Source organism: Solanum stenotomum, unplaced genomic scaffold, assembly GCF_019186545.1.
Source record: "Solanum stenotomum isolate F172 unplaced genomic scaffold, ASM1918654v1 scaffold18559, whole genome shotgun sequence".
Classification (NCBI taxonomy): Eukaryota; Viridiplantae; Streptophyta; class Magnoliopsida; order Solanales; family Solanaceae; genus Solanum; species Solanum stenotomum.
Window position 1 is genome coordinate 42958 of NW_026025100.1, and position 27420 is coordinate 70377.

General features: G+C 32.1%; 1 protein-coding gene across 3 annotated transcripts; it reads right to left on the reverse strand.

Annotated features, from left to right (window-relative positions):
- Positions 1-232: 232 nt before the first annotated feature.
- LOC125850676 (putative calcium-transporting ATPase 13, plasma membrane-type) lies at positions 233-26658 on the reverse strand. Of its 3 annotated transcripts, none has more exons than XM_049530532.1 (2): positions 23622-26658; positions 233-548 (listed from the first exon to the last, which is right to left on the reverse strand). In XM_049530532.1, exons 1-2 carry the CDS (start codon positions 26573-26575, stop codon positions 404-406), a joined length of 3099 nt encoding a protein of 1032 aa, XP_049386489.1. In that variant the 5' UTR covers positions 26576-26658; the 3' UTR covers positions 233-403. The 3 variants fall into 3 exon arrangements, with proteins under 3 accessions (XP_049386489.1, XP_049386488.1, XP_049386490.1); XM_049530531.1 differs by having other exon boundaries at positions 233-1374; positions 24448-26657; XM_049530533.1 differs by having other exon boundaries at positions 233-1233; positions 24307-26657.
- Positions 26659-27420: the final 762 nt, after the last annotated feature.

Sequence of the window (27420 nt, forward strand, 5' to 3'; positions counted from 1 at the left end):
CAAGTTTGCCTTCTCAATTCCTACCATATTTGTTTGTTCATTCTATAACACTTCCATCTGTTTGTACTTATATAACATTTATTGTTTTAAATTTAATATGCTATACATAACTATACTAAAGGCAAAATAAAGTAATACTTTTATTTGGTACAGAAAAAAAATCAATTAAAACTTTGTAAGAATTGAGTGAGTTGAGTTACGACACACATTTTAGCCCATTGCAAATGCCAGTCTAAAGCTTCAAAAATCTTTGAACATATTATCAGCTCAGGTATATATGTTGACAATCATGAACAAAGTACACTATTATTAATAATGGAATGTAACATAAATCAATTAATCAAACAGATACTATTAGAACTAACTAGCTTATGACAAAAACATACTGAACACCTAAATCTACTCATTTAAACAAGGCTTTCAAGTAATTCAACCTTAGATAACTAAAGATTGGTCTCTCTGGAACAGTTATGCACTTGACAAGCCAACCAATTGGCCAAGATGCAGCAGCAAATCCAATGCAGATACCCCATTGCCCCCAATTCAGCCTCTCTGTATTTGCAAACTTCTTTAGGAACTCCACCATCACCACTTGGAGAACCAATGTTATTCCAATGATTGCCACAAATAACTTGTTCTTGTGTATCCCCTCAAAAACATTCTTCTTCTCCAGCTTTCTCGCGTTGAATTCATTGAACACTTGGCAAAGAACAAACGTGTTGAAAATCAATGTATCGTTTACCTTCTTGTTGACACCAAAGATGGATTCTCCTTTGAATTGTAAGGTCAATAAAACAGCAATCTGATACAAGGCCTGAGCCATTAGATTCCTCCACATAATGTTGGTGATAAGTGGTGCAGTCCTACCGACTGGTTTCTTCTTCATGAGTTCCTCGGTTGGCTTCTCTGTCGCGAGTGCTAATGCCCCTAATGTGTCCATGATCAAATTTACCCATAGCAATTGTACTGCTGTGAGTGGTACCTCACCAGATGATACAGCAGCTACAAAATTGATCACGAGCGCAGCCACGTTTACCGTGAGCTGAAATTGGATGAATTTCTGGATGTTGTTATAGACACACCTTCCCCATTTCAAAACTGTGGCAACTGAAGCAAAGTTATCATCCAAGATGACTATATCAGAACTCTCTTTAGCCACTTCAGTGCCTTGAATCCCCATAGAAAGTCCTATATCTGCTTCCTTTAAAGCTGGTGCATCGTTTGTTCCATCACCTGTGACCGCGACCACATGACCTTTCTTTCTCAAGCACTGCACCATTAGAAGTTTGTCAAAAGGGGATGATCTTGCCATCACACGTATCTTCTCAACTCTCTCCATCCGTAATTCATCTGTTAAGTTGCGAAATTCTTCACCTTCTATGACTGCTCCTTCATCTACTTCCTGATTAGGATGGAGAATCCCACATTCTGTTGCTATGGCTTTTGCAGTGAACACGTTGTCACCAGTGATCATCTTGATGCTCACACCAGCATTTTGGCAATCTTCCACTGCTTTCTTCACGCCAGGTCGGCATGGATCTTTTAGGCCAACAAAGCCCAAAAGAATGAAAGAGTTGTCTGGAACATTACCATGCATATGTTCATTATCCTTCTGCTCAGCTTTTGGCACTTGCTTGTGTGCGAATGCGATACATCTCAGGCTGCTGGCAGCCATTCCTTCAATTATCCTGTCACATTCTTCCTTATCTGATTGGTCGAGAGGTTTTACGTTCCCTTCTAGATCATAGTAGTGGGAGCATATTCTTGAAATCATTTCAGCAGCACCTTTCCAATGTGCATGAATTGTGCCATCAGTAATGTTCTTGATCAGGACACCGCTCTTCTTTTTCTCCGAATTGAAAGCTTCCACATGTAGAATGTTGAAATTTCTTTTGATTTGATCCATATCCATGTTCAGTTCCATAACAGCCCATGAAAGAATAGCTTTTTCAGTAGGGCTGCCTGAGAACTCAAAGCTGGAAGATGGATCGGAGGACTTGAAAACACTACCTGTAGTGTTTAATCCAACCCCTTGATGGAATAGTTCAAGAACTTTTGCTGAAATTGATGTATGACATTCTGCCTTCACGTGCTGTTTGCCTAAGAAAAACTTTGTCACGGTCATCTTATTTAATGTAAGAGTACCTGTTTTGTCTGTACAGATGGTGGTGGCAGATCCCATAGTCTCGCATGCGGAGAGCTTCCTAACCATTGCCTGATCAGCCATCATTCTCTTCATGGAATAAGCCAGAGTAAGTGTAACAGCTAAAGGCAAGCCTTCAGGAATCGCGACAACAACAATGGTAACAGCAGCAGCAACAATTCCCACCACAGCATTGATCACATCATCAGATGATGTCTTGCTCCCGTTGAATTCTTTGTTCCCATTCTCATCTTTTGTCGTCCCAGTAAAGTATCTAACCAATAGGACAACGAGAACTAAGAAAGCAACTAGCAACCCAACTTTACCAATCGATGTAGTAAGCTTGTTGAGTCGTTCTTGGAGAGGAGTTTGCTCATTAGAATCACTGCTGATTTGGCTCATCATTTCACCCCAGGTCGTGTTCATTCCAACCGATGTCACAAGCATCATGCCATAGCCATCGACAACCTTCGTGCCAGAAATCAAGAATGGATTTTGGCTGATATTAATCGCGACGTGATCACTTTCACCTGTCATGCTAGATTCATCCACTTGTAAAGAATGGCCTTCTACCAAAATCCCATCAGCAGGGACTTGATCTCCAATCTTCAAGCAAATGACATCTCCAACAACAATTTCAAAAATTGATATCTGTTGGCGCCTTCCATTTCTAACAGCTTCTACTGGAATATTTTTGCTCACTTTGGATAGCTTATCAAACTGTCTGTTTTGTCTAAAATTACTAATAGACGAAACAGCAATGACAAGAAACACCGCGACATAAATACTCCCTCCATCATACCATCCTTCTTTCAGTCCGTGCTCCTTAATTCCAAANTTGAATGATTCCCAAACAAACACGAAGAAACTCTTAGTAGGTGCCTTACGATACGTGTTGCTTCCAAAAGCCTCATGTCTACGTGCAACGTCTTCTGGATCTCCGCTTACACCATTAGTTGTATCACTTTTGAGAGAAGCAGCAACACCTTGTACACCTCCAATATTAGCAAGTTTGTCAAAGTTTTTATCTTTGACAAGCTTAGCTAGACTTGACTGATCAATGCCTGAGAATAAAGGATGGTCTTGAACTACATCAATCGCGATTGTATCATTCGATACACAAAGTACTTTTCTTGGATTGTAGGCAGGTGATCCATGACTATAAGCAGTTTTAAAAGCTCTGGAACAATAGATGGTTGCAAAAGCTAAGTGCCATCTTTTTTTGTTGGAGGATTCAATTTCTTTTGACAAATCAGTTGTGATTTTGTTCATGAATAGGTAATGCAAGTTTTCTTCAAACATGTTTGATTGAAAATGTGTATAATAACAATGAAAGGACAAAAAAGATCAAATAATTTGTGATTGTGTTTTGGGGTGAAGTAGTAATAATCCCCAGGAAGTTAATCATATTAAATAAGTACTAATACACCGCGTAATCAAGTTGATGAAGTTTAGTGGAGTGCAGTTACATGGATATTTCCATTAACCGCCTTTGGGTCTCCTTTGAAAAATGGTCCTCCCTTATTTTCTTGCGGCCCACGATCTAATTAAGTTGGGCTTCTTGTACAAGTGACCAAATTGTTTAATAAAGAGAAATTTTTAGAAATAGCAAACATAATAAACATAATAAAGTTTTATAGCTATAGTTTCGATAATTACACTTTATAATTATAGTTCTGTTTGTTATGGAGGCTGATGTTTGTATATTTTTGTCCGTTTGTATATTTCGCTTGCGAATATACAAATAGGGTAAGTATATACAAATTCTGTATTTATACATTTATAAATTTTTCAGAACTCTTTTTATATATTTCGCTTGCCAATATACAAACAGAGTATTTTATTATGATATTTTCATAAATCGTATAAAAATAGCTAGGGTAAGCATATATAGAAAATTCTGGATTTATACCATCATGAATCGAATTATACAAATTCTGGATTTCTACAAATCAGGCGAATAGCAAGAATTGGGGAAACTGTAGCTATAGTACCTAATATAGGCTAAACGTTTGCTATTCTGCATAATTTCCCTTTAGTAAAACGGTTATATTTATATGTATGTATCAATATTGTATGAATAATATTCTCCCGGTCCCATTTTATATGAGTTATTTTGACTTGACATGCAATTTAACAAAGAAAGGAAGAGTTTTGTAACTTGTGGTTTAAAATAAATGATAGATATTTGTGGTTATAAATCACTTCATTAAGGATAAATATGTATTTTAAAGTTAAATTGCTACTTAATATAGAAATGTGTCATTCTTTTTGGGACGGACTAAAAAGAAAAAAACAGTCATATTACTGGGACAGAAGAAGTATATACTAATTGTGTATATATGTGTATAACTATGTATTAGAATATATGATGTTTATATGAGTAATATATACACATACGTATAATTTTTTCAATATTTCGAGTCTTTATATATTAAATTCATCTAAATAATTCACACTTGTGATATGGTAAATTTAAAAATTAAGCTTTAAAGAAGCTTTAATGACAGAAAGTAACGAGGAGAAGAAATACTTAATGATCGGAAGAAGAACGAAGGAAAGTAAGAATAAAAGCAATGAAGAGAACGTAAAGCAAAGAAATAAAATGCACTTCGCTTGAAAATAAAATAAAAAAGTGTTGGATGACTATTTTTGGTAATAATTGATAATTGGTTATTTTGGATAAGATAGTTAGACTCAATAGAAATTATGCTTAACTTTTCGAATTAAGTTTTATAATAGAATTTTGGGATAACTATGATCCTAAACACTTCAGTCAACTATAAAACATATATGTTGTATATACTTGTACTAAATATACATATAATATACATGACCAAGGTATGTAATTCGAGTTTAATTGAAACTTTACACAATCAGGTAAAAGGTAACTTTTCCACCTAATTATTGTAGCAGATTAGCTGATAATGATCTCTTAATTATTGTACCATTTCATAACTCTTTAGTTAGATAAATTTTTCACCTCGCATTGTTTGACAAAATAAGCAGCTTAATGATACATTAAGATTTCGTTATATGAGAAGGACTAGACTCCTAAGACATAAATGACTTACGTATAAGCTAAGTTATGATAAATTAATTAGTATATTTTAACGTAACTGTTAAGACTACTACTTATAATTATGTAGCTAGGTTTCTTTTTGTTTACAATTTGGTCATGTCGACAATATGATCCGTGTGTGAAGTATTTAATTATGAAATGAAGCAGCCATTTATTTGTTTCACAATATAATAATTAATGATTTTACCGCGCGACAATGTTTAGGAGCACTTAATAAATCAAGAAAAAAAATTAGAAATAAGATGCAATTGATAATTTAGGAAAGAAAAAGGGTTCCAAAAAGAAAAAAAATACTTAGACTTTGCATATATCCACTCTCTTCAAATCATATGGAATATAGTATTGTTGTGATCATTCAAAAAAAAAAAAACAAAAAAACAAAGAAGAGACATGCACCTTATTTGCTTGTATATTTAATAAAAAATTAAATCTTAATTATTCAATTTTCAGTTATTAAGTATATCTATTTTTTAGATCTTAATTTTAACAATTCAAATTTTAATTTTCAAGTATTTCTTTTTCTGTATTTTGCAATCACAATTAGAGTTTTTATAGAGAAACTAAATAGGCTAAAAGATATTGGAGCTTGAGTCCAACAAGGTAGAAACTAGGGAGAGTTGGCAAAATAGCTACTCTCAAAACATAATTGAACATTTAGACAAAAGTCTTCAAAAATTGATACTTCAGACACTAATTATGATATCACTCATTATTCTTTCAAAATAAAGTCTTCAAAAATTGATACTTTAGACACTAATTATGATATCACTCATTATTCATTCAAAATATGCAAGGCCAACTCCAAAGTATAACATTACACTTTAGTTCCCCCACCCCTTCCAATAATATTTTACCTTTTCCCATCATTATTTTCAGATTTAAAAATAATCAAAAAAGAAAATATTTTTCAAGCCCAAAAAAGCTCCCATTTTCCAGTCATTTTCCATCTATTTTTGTCGATTTCGATGATTTTTTCGGCGAAATCTTCCTCCTCACAACTAAAAATCTCCATTCTTGCTCATTGCCTCTAGTGTTATACCATTTTTTTAAAAAACTTTTTGTAAAAAATATTTTACACCATTTTTACTATCTTGAAAAGATTGAAAATTATATTCCACCCAATACCTCATTAGTAGATAGATTCCATAGTTTAGAAGTCCTACTAACATTTCTCCATTCTAGAGCTAGCAGAGTACCTATTACATTTGATTTCATTTATTGCCATTTTTTTTGGAGAATTTCCTGCCAATCCTTGCCCAGCTATAGAACGATACCGTAATCTAGGATCGATCATTATAGTCTATAATGACAGTAATTACAGTAATTATTGTTAATGGTGATTATATGGATGTGTGTGGGAGGAGACTCCTAAATGTTGGATTTGAAAATTATCTAGTAAGGTGATATTGGTCATCTCATTTCGTCGCAATGATTTATACACAACACAGTTCGAATCGTAATTGAGATGTTGGAAATTAGATTGCGAGCCAAGCGAAGTTGTGATTAGTTATCTAACGAATGAAAGAGAAAAAATACATCCCATATTCATAAAAAATGACAATCAAGTGTCCCAGATGTCTTTGGTACTCCTCTCACCCACCCTACTGTCGATGACGATGATTCGATTGAAGATAAAAGTTTGGGTAATGGATGGTCAACCCAATGGAATCGAAAGATCCCTAATTCTTTCAAGAAGAGCAACGAAAATGTGGGTCAGGATCATAGCTCAACCACAACTTCTCCGATGTAACTAATTTTCAAATAGAACAAACATTTAGAAACAAGAATGAGTTGAAAATGTTATTAGATCAAGCGTAGATGAAGAACTCTTTTGATTATGCTACGTTGAAGAATTGTAGTAAATGGTTCAAGGTGTAATGTGTATTCCTTGATTGTGTCGGGATACTGCGTGAGGAATTAAGTATAATGCTCGACCATAAAGAAAGTCAGAGAATTGTTTTCAAAGAATTTCATTATAGTTTAAGCATCTACGAGTACTATTCATCTATGCATAAAGTCAACCTCTATCTCCTTGCGTACTCAAAATCAATTAATGTTATCCTTGTAGAGTTCGAATAGTGTGTGCCACATGAATTGTTAGATGTCTATATTCTTTCACCCTTGTCGATATATAACAAGCTTGGAAGAAAGAAAGAAAATAAGAATGTTAGCGAGACTTTCAAAACCAAGAGGAAGAATAAGTATTTAGTGTGTAATAGATCCGCACACAAGAGAACCACATGTAATAACAATAAATTTTAGATAGGCTTGTCCCACTTTGTTTTTATAACTCGAGGTAATGTATGTAATTTGAGACTCATCAGTTTGGTATAATTAGTAGCATGTTAATTTTGTCCTTTTTAGTCCCTTTCTATAATTAATAGACTAAAACAAATATATATTATACATACCGCCTATTTGATTTATGTACTATACTACATAATGTATTGAGAATTCTATTCGGTTAGATCAATTTATACTAAATAAATTAAATGGCCTACAGGGTCTACGCTCGACTGAGACTATTATTGTAATAAAAAAAGAAAATAATTAATTAAAAAGAAATTATTAAATTTTACACGATTAAATGAGCCTAAACAAGTGATAAGATCTATAAGAGTTCACATACATTGGGGACGATAATTAGATCAAGATGTATGAGGATGAGTAGTGATTATACAATCAACATCCTCACAATAACGTTGACCAAACACAAGTATGTTGTAAGGATTTTATTTGTTCAACCAAAATTCATTCTCATCCATCTCTTATTATTATACCCCCAATTTACGTGGACTCTTATATGATCATATGACCTGTTTAAACTCATTTAATTGTGTAAATTGCAATAATTTATTTATTTTTGGGAAAATGCATAAGTACCCCCTCAGCCTATGCTCGAAATCCCAGAGACACACCTAACTTTTACTAAGGTCCCATTACCCCCCCAAACTTATTTTTTAATTAATTTTCTACACCTTTTGGTCCTACGTGGCACTATTTTGAAAAATTTGTCAACACGTGCTGGGCCCACAAGAATAGTGCCACGTAGGACCAAAAGGGGTAGAAAATTAATTAAAAAATAAGTTCGAGGGGGTAATAGGACCTTAGTAAAGGTTAGGTGTGTCTGTGGGATTTCGGGCATAGGCTAGGGGGGTACTTGTGCATTTTCCCTTTATTTTTAGTTAACTAATCTCTTTTTAAAATTCTACTAGTTAAAGTCTATACATGTGTATCATAATCTAGTAAGTTTATTATGGATGAAGGTCTTAGTATAGGCTAGACTATACTTAGTTTAGTCCTCGACTTCTTATAGTCTAACACATCCTAAGACCTTCATCCATAATAAACTTACTAGGTTAGGATACATATGTACAGACCATAACTAGTAGAATTTCAAAAAGAGAATAGTTAATTAATAAAAATATAATTTAATAAAATTTTACACAGCTAAATGAGCTTAAACAAATCATATGATCATATAAGAGTCTACGTAAATTGGGAACGACGATCATAGATGTATGAGGATGACTTGTGGTTGAATGAATGAAATCCTGACAAACCATACTTGTACTTTAGTAAACATTATTTTGAGGATGTTAATTGTATAACCACTATCCATCCTCATACATCTATGATCGTTGTTCCCAATTTACGTAGACTCTTATATGATCATATGATTTGTTTAAGCTCATTTAGCTGTGTAAAATTTTATTAAATTATATTTTTATTAATTAAGTATTTTCTTTTTTGACAATATGCTAGTAAGAGTTATAAACTCATATAGTATATTATTGTTAAAGCGTGTAGTTTAGATATATAGTTAATTCAGTTGGTGGTCCTCAATATAATATAATTTATGTTGTTATTTACTTTTTTGTTATATACTAATATTTTGTTTATCATTGCACCAACCAGTATATACCTTACAAATGATGGAATGTCAATCTATATGATCCATCATCTACCAGCCAAGCACATGAGAAATAATTGATTATATTTATGATGTACGATTAACAAAATTAAAATATCCAATTTTGCAACAGTAGTAAAGTACAACTCAAATTACACCCAATCATAATATCTAACTTTTTTTATTTAAAAAAGGCAATCTTTGTTTTGATTCCCTCATTTTATTGACTTCATTTTTATTCAATTTTAAATAACTACAATGTCTCAAACATCCAATTTTAAATAACTACAATACAATTTAAATATCCACTTTTATGTTTGTTTGAATCAATCTTCTTCTTCAAACAACTCTATGCTAGTCCAATCAACTATTTTCCAATCGACTATTTTCCTAATGGATAAATTTTGATGAAATTTTAATCAATCACTATTTTGATTTGGTTTGAATCCGCTTACTCCGTCGAATCCCTTGCCAGCAGCACCGAGGGCACGAACTAAACTAAAACGCACTTCAACTTTTGCTCCTTTCTCAATTGTCTTCATTTGATCAAGTTTATCAGCCTTTCAATAGTGATGTTCTTGTTCTTGGTCACCTTGAAATAAAAAAATTCATAATATTAAAGGACTTGCTCCTTTTTTATTCACGGAGCATGCTAACAATTCAACCCCGAAATCAAAGCAAATTTCATTAAGTTGAAACAAGTTGACTTATCGTTCACATAGAACTAGATGTCATGTAACTTTTTTTATTCTTCACACATCGCAACAACATATAACAAGTCATTTATTTATAAATGCTTCGGCAAATGTCTCAATCGTTCAAAACAAATTTACTTGGAATCAACATAGAACTTTTGATCGATTAGAATTTTTCTAAAGTGATCACAATAAAACATCATTCTTACTCTTACATAATTTTTTGTAAAAGTGATCAACTTCTTTAGTTTTACGTTTCTTACTGCTGCAAGCAGTAAAAACAAAATCTTTAATGATTTTCTATATTTAGCCATACTTTACAATCTATAAGAAAAAACTAATTTGTAGTGATTAATCTATCGACCACTGGTCTATATATATTAACTGAAACAAAAAAGTACTCTATCAAACATGCAAAACAAGAAGCAGTAATTCTAGAAAGGAAGAATGCAAAAGACAGCAACCAGAATACCATTAATTTCTACTAAAACGTAGAAAAAAAATCAAAATCGATATATAATATAAATATAAAAGTTCAAAAAATTCTAATCATTATCCAAAGCAAAACCCAATTAAAGATGCGGAATCAAGAACATGAACTCAAAACATATTAAATTTTGACAAATTTAATTGATCAGGAACAATTGATTTTTTGTAAAAATTCAAAATCTACTAAACTAAAATGCAAAAAAAAAATAAAATAGTAAAATGGAGCAAAAACTGTTCGAAAAAAAAATGAACTTACCTGAGCACAAGAGGATGAATGTTTCGACTTGGGGAAGAAGATTGGAGAAAAATATATTTCAAATCTTTAAGGTACTCAAGAAAATAGGGAAGAAGAGTGGTTGAGAAGAGAGGGGAAAGTTATTGAATAATTAAATGACTTTTAAAAAATAAGAATATTTAATAAATATAAAAAGGGCTTGGATGTATTTTTATAAACATCTATTTTATACCCAAGTTTCTAAAAATGTTAAAATGGTCCATGACCCTACAACCATACCCCACTTTGTCCCACTTTTTCTAACCCTAACCCTAAAAATTAAATCAAAAAGAAATTAAGTGGCTATTGTTCAAATTATGTTTTGGGGGTGTCCCCCATGCCAATTAATCTCTAGAAACTAGGGTTGCATATTTATTTGATTTAAATTTAAAGTTTATCGATTCGATTTATCGGTTATTGATTTATAGATATATTAAATAATTGTAGAATCATTAAGATATTGCTTATCGACTATCGGTGACTGATGTTTATCGGTTTAACAGTTAAGATTTGACGCAAAATAATAATAATTGAAAATCATTTAGAAACAAGGTACAAACAAAATAAATCATGCACATGAATTGACATATTGCATCTTGTTGAAAAGTAAACACAGACACATTGTAGGATAATCAAAAGTTTCAAATAGCCAAACCGATAAATCAATAAATTTGGGTTATCGATTTCAATTTAGTCAGTAGAAAGTGTTTTTGGCTTAAATCATCCCTCAAGTATGACTTAAACCTAAAGTACATCCTTGTGTTATATAAGTGAACAAAAAACATCCTTCTACTATCCAAAAGTTGCAAGATTCATCCTTTGTCTATTTTTTTAAGAAACTCATGCTACCAATAAAAAGATGTATTAAGTCGAATGAATATATGTACACATGGTTAAGCTAGTCAAGTTGGGTGATTTTTCAATTTTTTAGAAATTGAGGGTTTAAATCAAAATTCAGACAAAATATATTCAAATTCTAAATATTCTTTGCAAAAAGTATGGTCAAATACAACTTCAACTTTAAAAATTTCAAATAAAGTAATTATTTTTTTTATTTTCATAACTAAACGCCTACGTAATTTCACTAAATTTCCAGCATTTCTGAACATTGTATAAAATGTGAATTGCATTGTATATAATGAACATGCGTACTAAATATTTTATTAAAGGAAATCTCTAAATAGTTGGGTGTAATATTATTAAAATGATTTTTTTTATATAATTTTTCTAACCATCGGAACCTACTGTATAAATATTTCAAGATTTATGTATTGTTGCAAGTTAATTTACTTGATAATGCAAAAAAAATATAAACTAATAACACGCAAAATTTGAAATTTTGAGAATGAAAGATTCATTTCCTATCCATATTCTTATTCTTATTAGGTAACTTTGATCTTCTCGTCGTGGCTAAGACATGAACAAATTAAAAAATATTTTTTATTATTGGTTCAATCAGTTTCTTAACAAAAAAGACTGAAGGATGATTTTTGTTAATTTTTGGATAGTATAAGAATGTTTTTTGCTCACTTAGATAACACGAGGATGTACATTAAATTAGAGTCATAATTGAGGGATACTTTAGCCAAAAACAAACAATGTCTTTGTAATATAGCCATCGACAACCTTCGTGCCAGACATCAAGAATGGATTTCGGGTAAGGTTAATCTCTACATGATCACTCTCTACAGTCATGCTAGATTCTCCTTTGAAAAATGCATAATCTATGAATGGTTATCCCCTATTAAGTTGGGCTTTTTAGTACAAGTGACCAAATTGTTTAATAAAGAGAAAATTTTAGAATTAGCAAACATAATAGACATAATACAGATTTATAGTTATAGTTTCGATAATTACACTTCATAGCTATAGTTATGTTTGTTATGAAGGTTGTTGTTTGTATATTTCGCTTGCGAATATACAAATTTTGTATTTATAAATTTATAAATTTTTCAGAACTCCGTTTGTATATTTTGCTTGCCAATATACAAACAAGATATTTTATAATGATTTTTTCATAAATCGTATACAAATAGCTACAGTAAGCATATACAAAATTCTGGATTTATACAATCAGGAATCAAATTATACAAATTTTGGATTTCTACAAATCAGGCGAATAGCAAGAATTGGGGAAACTATAGCTATGGTACTTAATATAGGCTAAATGTTTGCTATTCTGCATAGTTTCCCTTCAATAAAACAGCTATATATTATATGTATGTATCGGTATGGTATGAATAGTACTCCCCTCGTCCCATTTTATATGAGTTATTTTGACTTAACGTGAAATTTAACAAAAGAAGGAAGAGTTTTGAAACTTGTGGTTTAAAATAAATGATAGATATTTGTGTGGTTATAAATCACTTCATTAAGGATATATATATATATCTTAAAGTTCAATTGCTACTTAATATAGAAATGTGTCATTTTTTTTGGGACTGACTAAAAAGAAAAAACAGTCATATAACTGCGACAGAAGAAGTATATACTAGGTGTATATATATGATGTATAACTATGTATTATTTTTGGTAATAATTGATAATTAGACTCAATAGAGATTATGCTTAAATTTTCCAATTAAGGTTTATAATTGAATTTTGGGATAACTATGATCCTAAACACTTTAGTCAACTACAAAACATATATGTTGTCAATACTTGCACTAAATATACATAAAATATACATGATCCAAAGTATGTAATTCGAGTTTAATTGAAATTTTTACACAATTATATAATTAGAGTTCAAATAATATATATCGTTGATGTAAAATATCTTATGCATAATCAGGTAAAAGGTAACGTTTACCACCTATTTTAGCAGATTAGCTAATAATGATCTCTTAACTATCGTACTATTTCATAATGCTTTAGTTACATAAAATTTTCACCTCACATTGTTTGATAAAATAAGCGATTTGATACATTAAGTTTTTGCTATATGCGAAATTAGGAGAAGGACTAGACTCCTAACACATAAATGATTTACGTATAAGCTAAGTTATGATAAATTAATTAGTATATTTTAACTTAACCATTAAGAATACTTATCATTATGTAGCTACGTTTCTTTTTGTTAACAATTTGGTCATGTCGACAATATGGTCCGTGTGTGAAGTATTTAAGTATTTGTTTCACAAAATATAATAAATGCCATCACCTAGTTTTGATATATATGTAAAGTTCACCGACAATGTTTAGGAGCACTTTATAAATCAAGAAAAAAAAATAGAAACAAGATGCAATTGATAATTATATGATGTCTTACTATAATAAATACTAGTAATAAGGTAGCACAAGAAAATCAAACAAAATTTAGGAATGAAAAAGGGTTCCAAAAAGAAAATACTTAGACGTTGCATATATCCACTCTCTTAAAATCTTAGTTGGGGCAATGGATATAGTATTATTGTGATCGTTGAAGAAAAAAAACTAAGAGGAGACATATACCTTATTTGCTTGTATATTTAATAAAGATCTGAATCATAATTATTCAATTTTTAATTATTAAGTATGTCTATTTTTTAGATCTATATTTTAATCATTCAAATTTTAATTTTTAAGTATTTCTTTTTCTGTGTTTTGCAATCACAATTAGAGTTTTATAGAGAAACTAAATAGGCAAAACAATATTGGAGCTCAAGTCCAACGAGGTTGAAACTAAGGTTGCATATTTGTCCGATTCAAATTTAAAGTTTAGCGATTCGATTTATCAGTTATTGATTTGCAGATATGCTAAACCGTATTAAATTAAGATATCGCTTATCGATTATCAGTGATTAATCGTTATTGATTTGGTTATGGATTTAACAGTTAAAATTTGACACAAAATAATATATAATTGAAAATCATTTATAAAAAAGGTGACAAACAAAATAAATCATGCATACGAGTTGACAGATTAAATCTTGTTCAAAAGTAAACGGTAAACATTGTAGGATAATTGGAAGTTTGAAATAGCCACAAATAAAAATATGAAACTAAACTCTATATCAAGTATTTTATATACCGAATGATATAAATATAATTATAGATTAACTGAATAAAAAAACATCAAAATGTTAAAGAAGGATAACCCATAGTAAAAATAATCAAACCCATTATCAAAATAGCTAAATCAATTACCCATTACTAATAAATCAATAATTTCGGATTAACATTTCAATTCAGATTGTAGAAACAATGTTTTTTTGTAATATAATAGTGGCGCGCGAAAAGTAATTGGAAAGGAAGGCTCTAATTCTGCTATCATTGTCACATGATTCCATTCATCTTTCAACTTCCCAATCTCCAAATTGATGTAACTGGGTCTTTGAATTAAAGGTGACATTAAGGCGTCAAAATAAAAAAGCGGTAATATAAGTCTTAATTATTGAGTGTATGTGACAATTATGTGATTAATGATTAAGGATTGTGAAATTGCCCTCAAATTTGTAAGTTGGCAATTTGATCCATTGAATTAAATAAAGGGTAAAAGGGTTAATGACTAAACCTAATTTAACCAATTTTGGTGGGAACCAAAATTGGAGGGAAGCCACACCAGCGAGCTGTACCAAAAGGGGGGAAATAAATCATTTTCCCCCTGCCTCCCTCCGTATTCCTCTTCTTATTTTTCTTCTGCTTTGTTCTTGCTCTATTCTTGTTTGGTTGCTTGCCTTTCTTCTTCCCGTTCTCTTCATCTTTTCGAACATTGTTGCTATTGGCTGCTAGTCCTTGAGCCTTTTTCTTCTTCTTGTCATTTTCTTGAATAAGATTTAGCTAATCTAATCAGTGGACCAGATTTCGTTCTGTATCAATTGGAATTACTTCATAAGTGATTGGTGCACACACCATTGTTTTGGTAAGTAAAATTAATACTTCTTTGGAATCATTCATCATCAGCTGGCTAGCCGCAATTTTTTCAATAATTTGCATTCGCGTTTTCAATAGATGGATATATATGTTGCAACATATGACTTATATATTTTGTCAGAACATGTGATTTATGTTTCACAACAGAATAGTTATATGTAGCAACATATGACTTACATTTCGCAATAGGATAGCCATATGTACTTACACATGTGATTTATTTGTCATAAGATATCAGTTATATGTAGCAAAATATGACTTACATGTCGCCACATAATAGTCATATGTTGCAACATATGACTTACATATCGCCACAAAATAGTCATATGTCGCAACATATGACTTACACATTTTGTCACAACATGTGATTTATGTTTCGCAACAGAATAATTATATGTAGCAACATATGACTTACATTTCGCAATATAATAGCCATATGTTGCGACATATAACTTACACATGTGATTTATTTGTCACAACATATCAGTTATATGTTGCAACATATGACTTACACATTTCTTCATTAGTACTAATTATTTTTTAATTAATTTCTTCAGGTACAATAAATGGAGGGATTATTTGTAGGGATTGATTGTCGTGGTGAATGAGTCGAGAAGAAAAATCGATACATTTGACGTTGGAAGGATGGTAAGAAACGGGGAGGGTCGGTAGGGATTACTGTCGAAAGAAATATTTTGTATGATGATTTTGTGAATTTAGTCATGCAAAAATGTGGATACAATTGTCAACTGAAAGATCTTGTCTTGAGTTATATTTCCCATTTTTTTCATAATGAGAAGGTCTTACCTTTTAAAATAACTGATCAGCCTAGTTTGGTTGTTTATTTGGGAGGAGCAGAGAGACCGCCCATATTAAGAGTCTATGTGGATGAAAATTCTATCGAGGAGGATTATAATCTAGAAGAAGACCAACAAGATATGTTAAATGATGAATTTGATGATGTGGACATGAATAATTAAGATGCTGAAATTGGAAAAGATGAAGTGTCGGACTTTGAGAGCAACAATCCTCCTACACCTATTGTTGGCAACAACATTCCATGTTCTTCTCAATCATCACGTGTGAATAATGTTCAAGATGAAGAAACCAGTTTTTATAAGGGAATGACATTCAAGAACACGGAAGAACTGACAAATTCATTGAAAATTGCTTGCTTGAAAAAAGATTTTAAACTGACATAGGTGATCAATTCTCGTAATGTATTTTCTTTTAAATGTTCATATCCAGAGTGCAATTGGTGGCTGAGGGTTGTGAAATTTACAAGTAGCGGTAGGTTTGTCATTAGAATCTATGAAAAGTACCATACGTGTGGTTCAAAGCATCTTACAAGCCATAATTCCCATGCCACGACATAAATCATAGGTAAGTACTTTGAAAATAGGTTTCTCAATGGTAAAGTCCTATCCACAAGAGATATGTCAAATCAACTCCGCACATAATTGGGCTGTAAGGTAAGCTATTGGAAGATTTATAAGGGCATAGAGCATGCTAAGTCTAATGTTAGGGGAACACATGAGCACGGATATGCAGTGCTTAATGTGTACCGTTATATGCTTGAAATTGCAAATCCAGGAAGCAAGACGACATTGTCGCTCGATGAAAATGAGAGTTTCAAGCACTTCTTTGTATCATATGCCGCTTGGATGACTGATTTTCAAGAAATGAGAAAAGTAATAGCCGTTGATGGGACATTCCTGAGGAGCAAGTATGAAGGAGTTTTGTTATCGGCGGTGGCACAAGATGCTGAGAATCATATATTTCCAGTGGCTTTTTGTGTTAAGGACAAGGAATGCGATGCCTCATATGAATATTTTTTTCGAAATATGAGAAGCTTTGTAGATGATACTGATGAGTTGTGCATTATTTTTGATAGGCATCCAAGTATTCGAAAGATGATTTCGACTATCTACCCTGCATCTCATTATGGTTGTTGCATGAGACACATTGGGGAAAATATTCGAAATAACTTTCACAATTCAAAAGTAGTGACCCATTTTTATAAAGCAGCAAAGGCGTACTACGGATGTAAGTTTAATGACCATTTCAATCAAATAAGAGATTTGGTACCAAAGGCGGCTGGAACTCTTGAACGTATTGGCTCCACACATGGAGCAGGGAATTTTGCCATGGAAATAGGTACATTATTGTCTATACCATCTCGTTTGAGTTTATTGTAATTTTATGTGTTTTGATTGATTTTTATTTTTTGTTGTGTAGATATAACATTATGACGTCAAACATCGCGGAGTTGGTGAATTCTATGTTTGATGTTGAAAGAGAATTTCCTGTTGTCGCTCTATTTGATGAAATAAACAGGAGATTTGCAATTTTATTTCACCAAAGGCGTATGGAGCTGGTGAACTCTGCAAATAGATTTGTTCCTTCAATTGAAAAAGACATATCAAAGTATGTTAACGCAGGCAACAAGTTGTTAGCTCATCAAACCGCTAACTACAAGTTCAGTGTCACTGGTCATGGTGATGTTGCTACGGTAGATCTACAAAGAAGAACTTGTACTTGTAGAATTTTTGACTTGGACAAAATACCTTGTCCACATGCCATGCCAACGCTTCGAGCCCAATATGGTGCCGTTTTATGAGTACTCCTCTTCATATTATTCAGTGGAAAAATACATAATGACATATTGTGAGAAAATTCACCCGGTGCCATCTGAAGATTCTTGGATTGTCCCTTTGGATGTCATAGAGTGAGAAATACCTCCTCCATATGTTGATCCAAGTAAACCTGGAAGAAGGAGATATAAGAGACAACGTGGAGTTGGTGAATCATTTCCAACAAGAAAAAATAAGTGTTCCGTATGTAGGGACTTTGGTAACAAAAGAACTACATGCCCAAATTGAAATCCTCAATAAGTGTTGTTGAATTTTAATGAATGTTCATTTTTATTTGAGGATGATGTTCCCTATCTTCTTATCTTAATTTGAATCAACTTATGTTATGTTATTTATATAAAATGTGTGATTTATTTAATTGTGTGTTCTACTTACAACAGAATATTGCATATGTTCCAACATATGTCAATTATGTGTTAGATTTTACAACAGAATATTGCATATGTTCTAACATATGTCAATTATGTGTTACATGTACTACAAAATAACGCATATGTTCCAACATATATTAATTATGTGTTAGATCTTACAACATAATATTGTATATGCACCAATATATGTCAATTATGTGTTACAAGTATCATAGAAAACGCATTTGTTCCAATATATTTCTAATAAATAATTATGTGTAAGGTGTGTGAACCATCAATTAATCATTACTATCATTGGAACAACTTTCACGAAAAAAATTAATTACAACTCTTCATATTTTACCCTTTTTTAAAAATATAAAAAAGTACTTTCAGTTGAAAAGTCAAAAGTTGTGCCTCTTCTCTTCTCTTCTGTTAGTCTTCGAAAGTTGCAACTTTTCACACATTTCCTGACATTATATAAGAACAAAACAACATAAGGTCCTTTCATTTAATTTTCTCTAAGATGGGAAGGAAGAATAAGAAATCTTCAAAAATGCTATGAGTAAAAAAAACTACATTGAATCTCTTCCGATAGAACTACTAATTGATATCGTTGAAAGGATTGCTTCCCACTCTCTCAAAGATTTAATGAGGGTTAAATTAAGGTATGTATGTATTAATCAATTTTCGCTCTTTAATTTGATTTTCTAACCATTTGATTTGATTTCTCAGTTTCAGGGTCTTCAATCAAAAGTTAAAATGTTGCCGTTGTAATTTGTCTCTCTTATTAGATGATGTTTGAATATTTGTGTTGAGAATTCGAATTTGTTTCATTGTCAACACATGATTTATGGTATAATAATATCCAAATAGGTAACTGAAGATGGTGTTTAATTTCTAGTTTGATATATTTGAAATGTATTTTGCGACTAATATTGGATTCTATTGGTGCATAAAAGAGGTGATGGCTACACGTTTGTAGATAAAAGTAAACCGTGTGGTACCATACAGACGTGAGGATATGATAATTATTGTAGGAAGTTGCAGCATTAACAGTATTATCTCCGTTCACTTATGATATATTTTTTCAGCATATTAATATGTAAAAAAATGGAATTTATAGTACTTTTTGTATAATTTTTGAATATTTAAATTTTTTATTTAAAATATCAAATTAATATAATTTAATTTAACTTTAAAAATTAATCAAATTAACTTTCGAAAATCGCAACATGACAATTGAAAATGAATAAAGGGAGTATAAAAATTTGTTTGTCTTTTTGTTGTTGACTTGAGATTGGTCTTTGTTTAATAAGTTTTTATATATGTACTAGATATTAGGTTTCCGCGCCAGTGTGGGCCCAATATATATTATTTCCTCCGTCTCATTTTATGTGAGGTAGTTTGATTCGCCACAGAGTTTAAGAAATAAATGAAAACTTTGAAAACTTGTGGTCCAAAATGAATTATATAAATTTGTATGACTGTAAATTATTTTATTAAGGGTAAAATAAATATTTTATAGTGAAATTGTTACTTAATATAGAAATGTGACATTATTTTGGGACTGACTAAAAAGGAAAGTAAGTCACATAAATTGGGAGTAGTTCTTTGTTCAATTTATGTGACACCGATGAAATTTGGAGAGTTATATAATTTTTTGTATGTGATTTTGTTAAATATATTTTGAAGTTGCTAATTTATTGTGATTTGTAACACTTCTTATATCAATTTCAAATAATATATATTACTCTTTCTGTTCCATTTTATGCGATGTAGATACTTTTACAAAAGTCAACTAAATTTCTTATATGATTCTTAAATATTTTTAGTTGTTATTTTACTTAAATTTACAGTACTTTTAATGTTATTTTGAAACAAACTTCTTTTGTTTCAATATGGAATTAAAGAGTCAATAAAATTTGTTTTATGATTTTTAATTATGTTATTTTTAATATCTTATATTATTACATTGTGATTTTAAGTACTTTTTATGTTATTACATTATGATTTTAAGTACTTTTTATGTAATTTTTAAATATAGAACAAATTAAAAGAAAAACAAGGAATGTGACATTATTTTGGGACTGACTAAAAAGGAAATAGAACGACCCATTTGTGTGGGTTTCTTAAAGTGATCCCACATCCAAAGTGGGACCATGGACAAAGTCCAATGTACATATCTTAGGTTAATTTATATACAATCAATGAGTATTTATTAATTAGCAAAATTGTAGTTGTAGGGGACTACAAATGCCCAATGTATTCAATTATTCCATCTCTTTCTCCTTTTTAACTTAATTGTGTGAATGTTTTTAATTTATTATCATCAAATTATAAATAATATTCTTTTAGAATTTTATATCAAGTTAAAATCAGATAAATATATTAATATGGATATTGCAGTAAAGTAATGAAAGAGGACAAAGAGGAATGAGTGAATGGGGACATCATAATATGATGTTTTTGATGTATTTTGTAGGGTTAGAATAATATGTGGGACCCATTGGGTGTATTTGAGTTTGTAATAATGAAAAGGAAAGCCACGTGGACGGTTATGATTAGGTAATTAGGATGGATCTATTAATGAGGACTTTCCTCTTGTGTGTGAATGTTTTTTTGGTCAATTTGAGGGAAGCACACGTGTCGATGCAGAGGCGTGTGCTATTCCCTCTTCTTATATAGTAAAGTAATATTCCATCTCTTTCTCCTTTTTGACTTAATTGTGTGTATGTTTTTAATTTATTATCATCAAATTTTATAAATAATATTCTTTTAGAATTTTATATCAAGTTAAAATCAGATAAATATATTAATACGGATATTGTAGTAAAGTAATGAAAGAGGACAAAGAGGAATGAGTGAATGGGGACATTATAATATGATGTTTTTGATGTATTTTGTAGGGTTAGAATACTATGTGGGACCCATTGGGTGTATTTGAGTTTGTAATAATGAAAAGGAAAGCCACGTGGACGGTTATGATTAGGTATTAGGATGGATCTATTAATGAGGACTTTCCTCTTGTGTGTGAATGTTTTTTTTGGTCAATTTGAGGGAAGCACACGTGTCGATGCAGAGGTGTGTGCTATTCCCTCTTCTTATATAGTAAAGTAATATTCCATCTCTATCTCCTTTTTGACTTAATTGTGTGAATGTTTTTAATTTATTATCATCAAATTTTATAAATAATATTCTTTTAGAATTTTATATCAAGTTAAAATCAGATAAATATATTAATACGTATATTGTAGTAAAGTAATGAAAGAGGACAAAGAGGAATGAGTGAATAGGGACATTATAATATGATGTTTTTGATGTATTTTGTAGGGTTAGAATAATATGTGGAACCCATTGGGTGTATTTGAGTTTGTAATAATGAAAAGGAAAGGCACGTGGACGGTTATGATTAGGTAATTAGGATGGATCTATTAATGAGGACTTTCCTCTTGTGTGTGAATGTTTTTTTGGTCAATTTGAGGGAAGCACACATGTCGATGCAAAGGCGTGTGCTATTCCCTCTTCTAATATAATAAAATAAAATGTATATTGTTTTGGATTCCAGCTTGGCTTATATTTATGATGACTATGACTTATCATGGGAATGAAAAACGATTGACATAATCATGTAATGAAGTATTGGACACCACACACACAAAAAAAAAAAAAAGCAAAAGAACGGCCAATCTTTGCGGGCGCACCAGATGTGATTGTTTTTCCTTAATCAAAAAATCTTGAATTCGAGATCTTAAAAAAATTCCTAATTAAAAGCATTTTGCTTTAAATGAAGCCTATATGAAGCAAATTCAAAAATAATTAGGCTCCAACCAGCTAAGGTTAAAAGTGAGCACAATGATTGTTGAGTTGGTTTGTAATTTTTGGGGGTTTTAAATGATAGAATACTTATATAAAGAATAATTTCATGATTGTTTATTTATCCTAACAATAAATACAAGATTTTGTGTGAATTATTTAGATTATTGTTGCTATATTATATTTAGTGGCAATAATAAATATTCTATATAAACATAGCTAAAAACTTAAGCGATTTTGGATATAATAATCAGTACTCTATATAAATGTAGCTAAAGATTTTAGCGATTCTGGGTATAATAACATTAACTCAATTGCTTCTAAAGAAAAAATCTATTGCCACTAATTTTTGTTGTTGTAGGGGTCGTTTGGTAGAGTACATTCGAATAATTTAAAATATGGAGTATCAGTTGTATTTAGTAATGGTTGCATTAATAAAATGTTGGTAGTTATACTGACATTATATAGTAAACAATACTTATTTTATTTGATGTATTAGAAACAACAAACCTTTCATAACTTTTATTAAAAAAATTATTTACAAAAATACCCTCCACACTCTTAAGCTTTGGAAAACGAAAAATGTATTAAGAGGGATTTGAGGAATAGTTATGTCATTAATCAATCTAATGCATGTGTTGAACCCTTTGTATTATTAATACATGAAAATTCATGATATTAATAATATACTCTTCAATACATAATAGAGTATATAACCAATGAAAATTCATGATATTAGTAATATACGCTTCAATACACAATAGAGTATATAACCAATGAAAATTCATGCATGCATTATTTTTTCTAACACTACAAAGTATTAGATTCAAGCTTGGATAATAGTTGTAATACACTTATCAAAGAAGTAAGAAAAACGAAGATTGGATTATTATCATGCATGAAATGAAGAGGCTACTAAAGGATCATCCCTGATACACATTCCGAGGGAGGCTAATGCAGTAGCAGACTTACTAATAAAATACGGAAGAAGAATGAAAGACCCATATATGATCAAGAGTCAAACTTTGATTTTTGAAGCATCTCCGTCACTAGTAATAGATGCATTAGAAAGAGATGCGACTGGAACTATATCTCATATACTAGTTCCACTTTTGAATGGTTGAACATATTTAACTAAATAAAATCCTTCTTTTAACAACAAACTAAAACTATAGAAACAAACTAGCTTATGGATAAAAAAAAATAAAAATGAACATCTAAATTACTATATTTTAACCTGATATAACTGAAGATTGGTCTCTCTGGGACATTTATGAACTTGACAAGCCAACCAATTGGCCAAGATACAGCTGCAAATCCAATGCAAATACCCCATTGTCCCCAATTCAACCTCTCTGTATTTGCAAACTTTTTTAGAAACTCCACCATCACCACTTGGAGAACCAATGTTAATCCGATGATTGCCATGAACAACTTGTTCTTTTGTATTCCCTCAAAGACATTCTTCTTCTCCAGGTTTCGCGTGTTGAATTCATTGAACACTTGGCAAAGAACAAACGTGTTGAAAAACAATGTATCGTTTACACTCTTGTTGACACCAAAGATTGATTCTCCTTTGTATAGTAAGGTCAATAAAACAGCAATCTGGTATGAAGCCTGAGCCATTAGATTCCTCCACATAATATTTGTGATAAGTGGTGCTGTCCTACCAACTGGTTTCTTCTTCATGACTTCCTCGGTTGGCTTCTCTGTCGCAAGTGCTAATGCCCCTAATGTGTCCATGATCAAATTTACCCATAGCAACTGTACTGATGTTAGTGGTTCCTCACCATACGAAACAGAAGCTACAAAATTGATCACGAGCGCAGCCACATTTGCTGTGAGCTGAAATTGGATAAATTTCTGGATGTTGTTATAGACACATCTTCCCCATTTCAGAACTGTGGCAACTGAAGCAAAGTTATCATCCAAGATGACAATATCAGAACTCTCTTTAGCTACTTCAGTGCCCTGAATCCCCATAGAAAGTCCTATATCTGCTTCCTTTAAAGCTGGTGCATCGTTTGCTCCATCACCTGTGACCGCAACCACATGACCTTTCTTTCTCAAGCACTGCACCATTAGAAGTTTGTCAAAAGGGGATGATCTTGCCATAACGCTTATCATCTCCACTCTCTCCATCCGTTCTTCATCTGTGAGGCTGCGAAATTCTACACCTTCTATGACTGCTCCTTCATCTACTTCCTGATTAGGATGAAGAATCCCACATTCTGTTGCTATGGCTTTTGCAGTGAAAACATTGTCTCCAGTGATCATCTTGATGTTCACACCAGCATTTTGGCAATCTTCCACAGCTTTCTTCATGCCTGGTCGACATGGATCTTTTAGGCCAACAAAGCCCAAAAGAATGAAGGAGTTGTCTGGAACATTTCCATGCATATGTTCACGATCCTCCTGCTCAGCTTTTGGCACTTGCTTGTGCGCGAATGCAATGCATCGGAGGCTGCTGGCAGCCATTCCTTCAATTATCCTGTCACATTCTTCCTTATCTGATTGCTCGAAAGGTTTTACGTTCCCTTCTAGATCATAATAATGGGAGCACATTCTTGAAATCATTTCAGCAGCACCTTTCCAATGTGCATGAAATGTGCCATCAGTGATGTTCTTGATCAGGACACCACTCTTCTTTTTATCCGAATTGAAAGCTTCCACATGTAGAATGTTGAAATTTCTTTTGATTTGATCCATATCCATGTTCAGTTCCATAACAGCCCATGAAAGAATAGCTTTTTCAGTAGGGCTGCCTGAGAACTCAAAGCTGGAACATGGATCGGAGGACTTGAAAACACTGCCTGTAGTGTTTAATCCAACACCTTGATGTAATAATTCAAGAACTTTTGCTGAAATTGATGTATGACTTTCCGCCTTCATGTGGTCTTTGCCTAAGAAAAACTTTGTCACGGTCATCTTATTTAATGTTAGAGTACCTGTTTTATCAGTACAGATGGTGGTGACAGAGCCCATAATCTCACAAGCGGAGAGCTTCCTCACCATTGCCTGATCAGCCATCATTCTCTTCATGGAATAGGTCAGAGTAAGTGTAACAGCTAAAGGCAAGCCTTCAGGAATTGCGGCAACAATAATGGTAACAGCAGAAGCAAAAATTCCCACCACAGCATTGATCACATCATTGGATGATGTCTTGATCCCGTTGAATTCTCTGAACCCATTCTCATCTACTGTGCTCCCAGTAAAGTATTGTACCAATTGGACAATGAGAACCAAGAAGGCAACTAACAAACCAACTTTATCAATCAATGAAGTGAGCATGTCGAGTCGTTCTTGGAGAGGCGTGTGCTCGTTAGAGTCACTGCATATTTCACTCATCATTTCACCCCAGGTCGTGTTCATGTCAACTGATGTCACAAGCATCATTCCATAGCCATCAACAACCTTCGTGCCAGATATCAAGAATGGATTTTGGCTGATATTAATCTCTACATGATCACTTTCTCCTGTCATGCTAGATTCATCCACTTGTAAAGAATGACCTTGTACCAAAATCCCATCAGCAGGGACTTGATCTCCAATCTTCAAGCAAATGACATCTCCAACCACAATTTCAAATATTGATATCTGTTGGCGCCTCCCCTTTCTAACAGCTTCTACTGGAATATTTTTGCTCACTTTAGAAAGCTTATCAAACTGTCTGTTTTGTCTAAACTTACTAATAGACGAAACAGCGATGACAAGAAACCCTGCGACATAAATACTCCCTCCATCATACCATCCTTCTTTCGGTCCATGCTCCATAATTCCAAGTACAAGAGACAGAGCACCCCAGAGCAAAAGTTTAATGTTGGTGGGATCTTTTAATGATTCCCAAAGAAAGATGAAGAAACTCTTAGCAGGTGGCTTACGATACATGTTTCTTCCAAACACCTCATGTCTACGTGCAACATCTTCTGGATCTCCGCTTACACCATCAGTTGTATCAGTTTTGAGAGAATCAGCAACACCTTGTACACCTCCAAGGTTAGCAAGTTCGTCAATGTTTTTATCTTTGACAAGCTTAGCTAGACTTGACTGATCAATGCCTGAGAAAAAAGGGTGGTCTTCAACTACATCAATTGCGATTGTATCAGTCGATACACCAAGTACTTTTCTTGGATTATAGGCAGGTCCATGTAGTGCTTTAGTGCTGGTATTAATTTTAAAAGCTCTGGAACAAAAGATAGTAGCAAAAGCTACATGCCATCTTTTTTGGCTTGAGAAATCAACTTCAGATGACAAATCAAGTGTTATGTTCATGCAGAGGTAATGTAAGTTTGCTTGAAACATCATGTTCAAGTCTTTCTTTGACTATGGATGAACAAATTTGTTCCATGGAAGTTCCTTTTATAGTGGTAGCAAAATTTGCCTAGACTGCTAGGAGTACACCGACAGTTATTGACTTTATGTATGTTTCCATTTAATTTCCAAGCATTTCCAACTCCCTCCTTCCACACAGACTATTAGGGAGTGCAGAGATGATATTCTTGGAAGTTGCTCTCAACACGCCCCTTCACGTGCAGCTCAAACCTTTGCCTGTTTGATATCATATTGAAGTATGTGACTATTTTCTCATCTAAAACTGTTAGAAAGGGCACAGTTTTATTAGTTAATTATATTTATATTCTCAATAGCAATAACAGACTATAATATCATGCTTATCTTTTTGTTCTTGACTTGAGCGTGGTCTTTGTTTAAAGCTTATAAGAATATTCAATTCGTCCCAAAATAAGTGGAGCTTTAGTTCATTTCATGTCCATTAAGAAAAATAATACTCCAATATAAGATACAGTATACTAAGGTATTCATATTATTAGAGATAAGTGTCAAAAACACACTTCTCTCTTTCATATCTAAACTATCACTTATTAATTTGAGAAACACACCTCTCGCTTTTATATCACTATCATCATAGTGTGTGTAATACACTCTCTCCTTTATTTTAAAAAATCTCACATCACACTCCACATGGACAAAATATTCAACCTTAACATTAGATGTGTTTTTGACATTTATCTCTATTTATTAAATGTTTGTTCAGAATTGAACACTACTAAGAAGAAATGGTAAGAGTATAATTCAAAACAATTACTCTCATTATTGTCATAGTTCCATTGTCTAGAAAATTTGCATGGAGT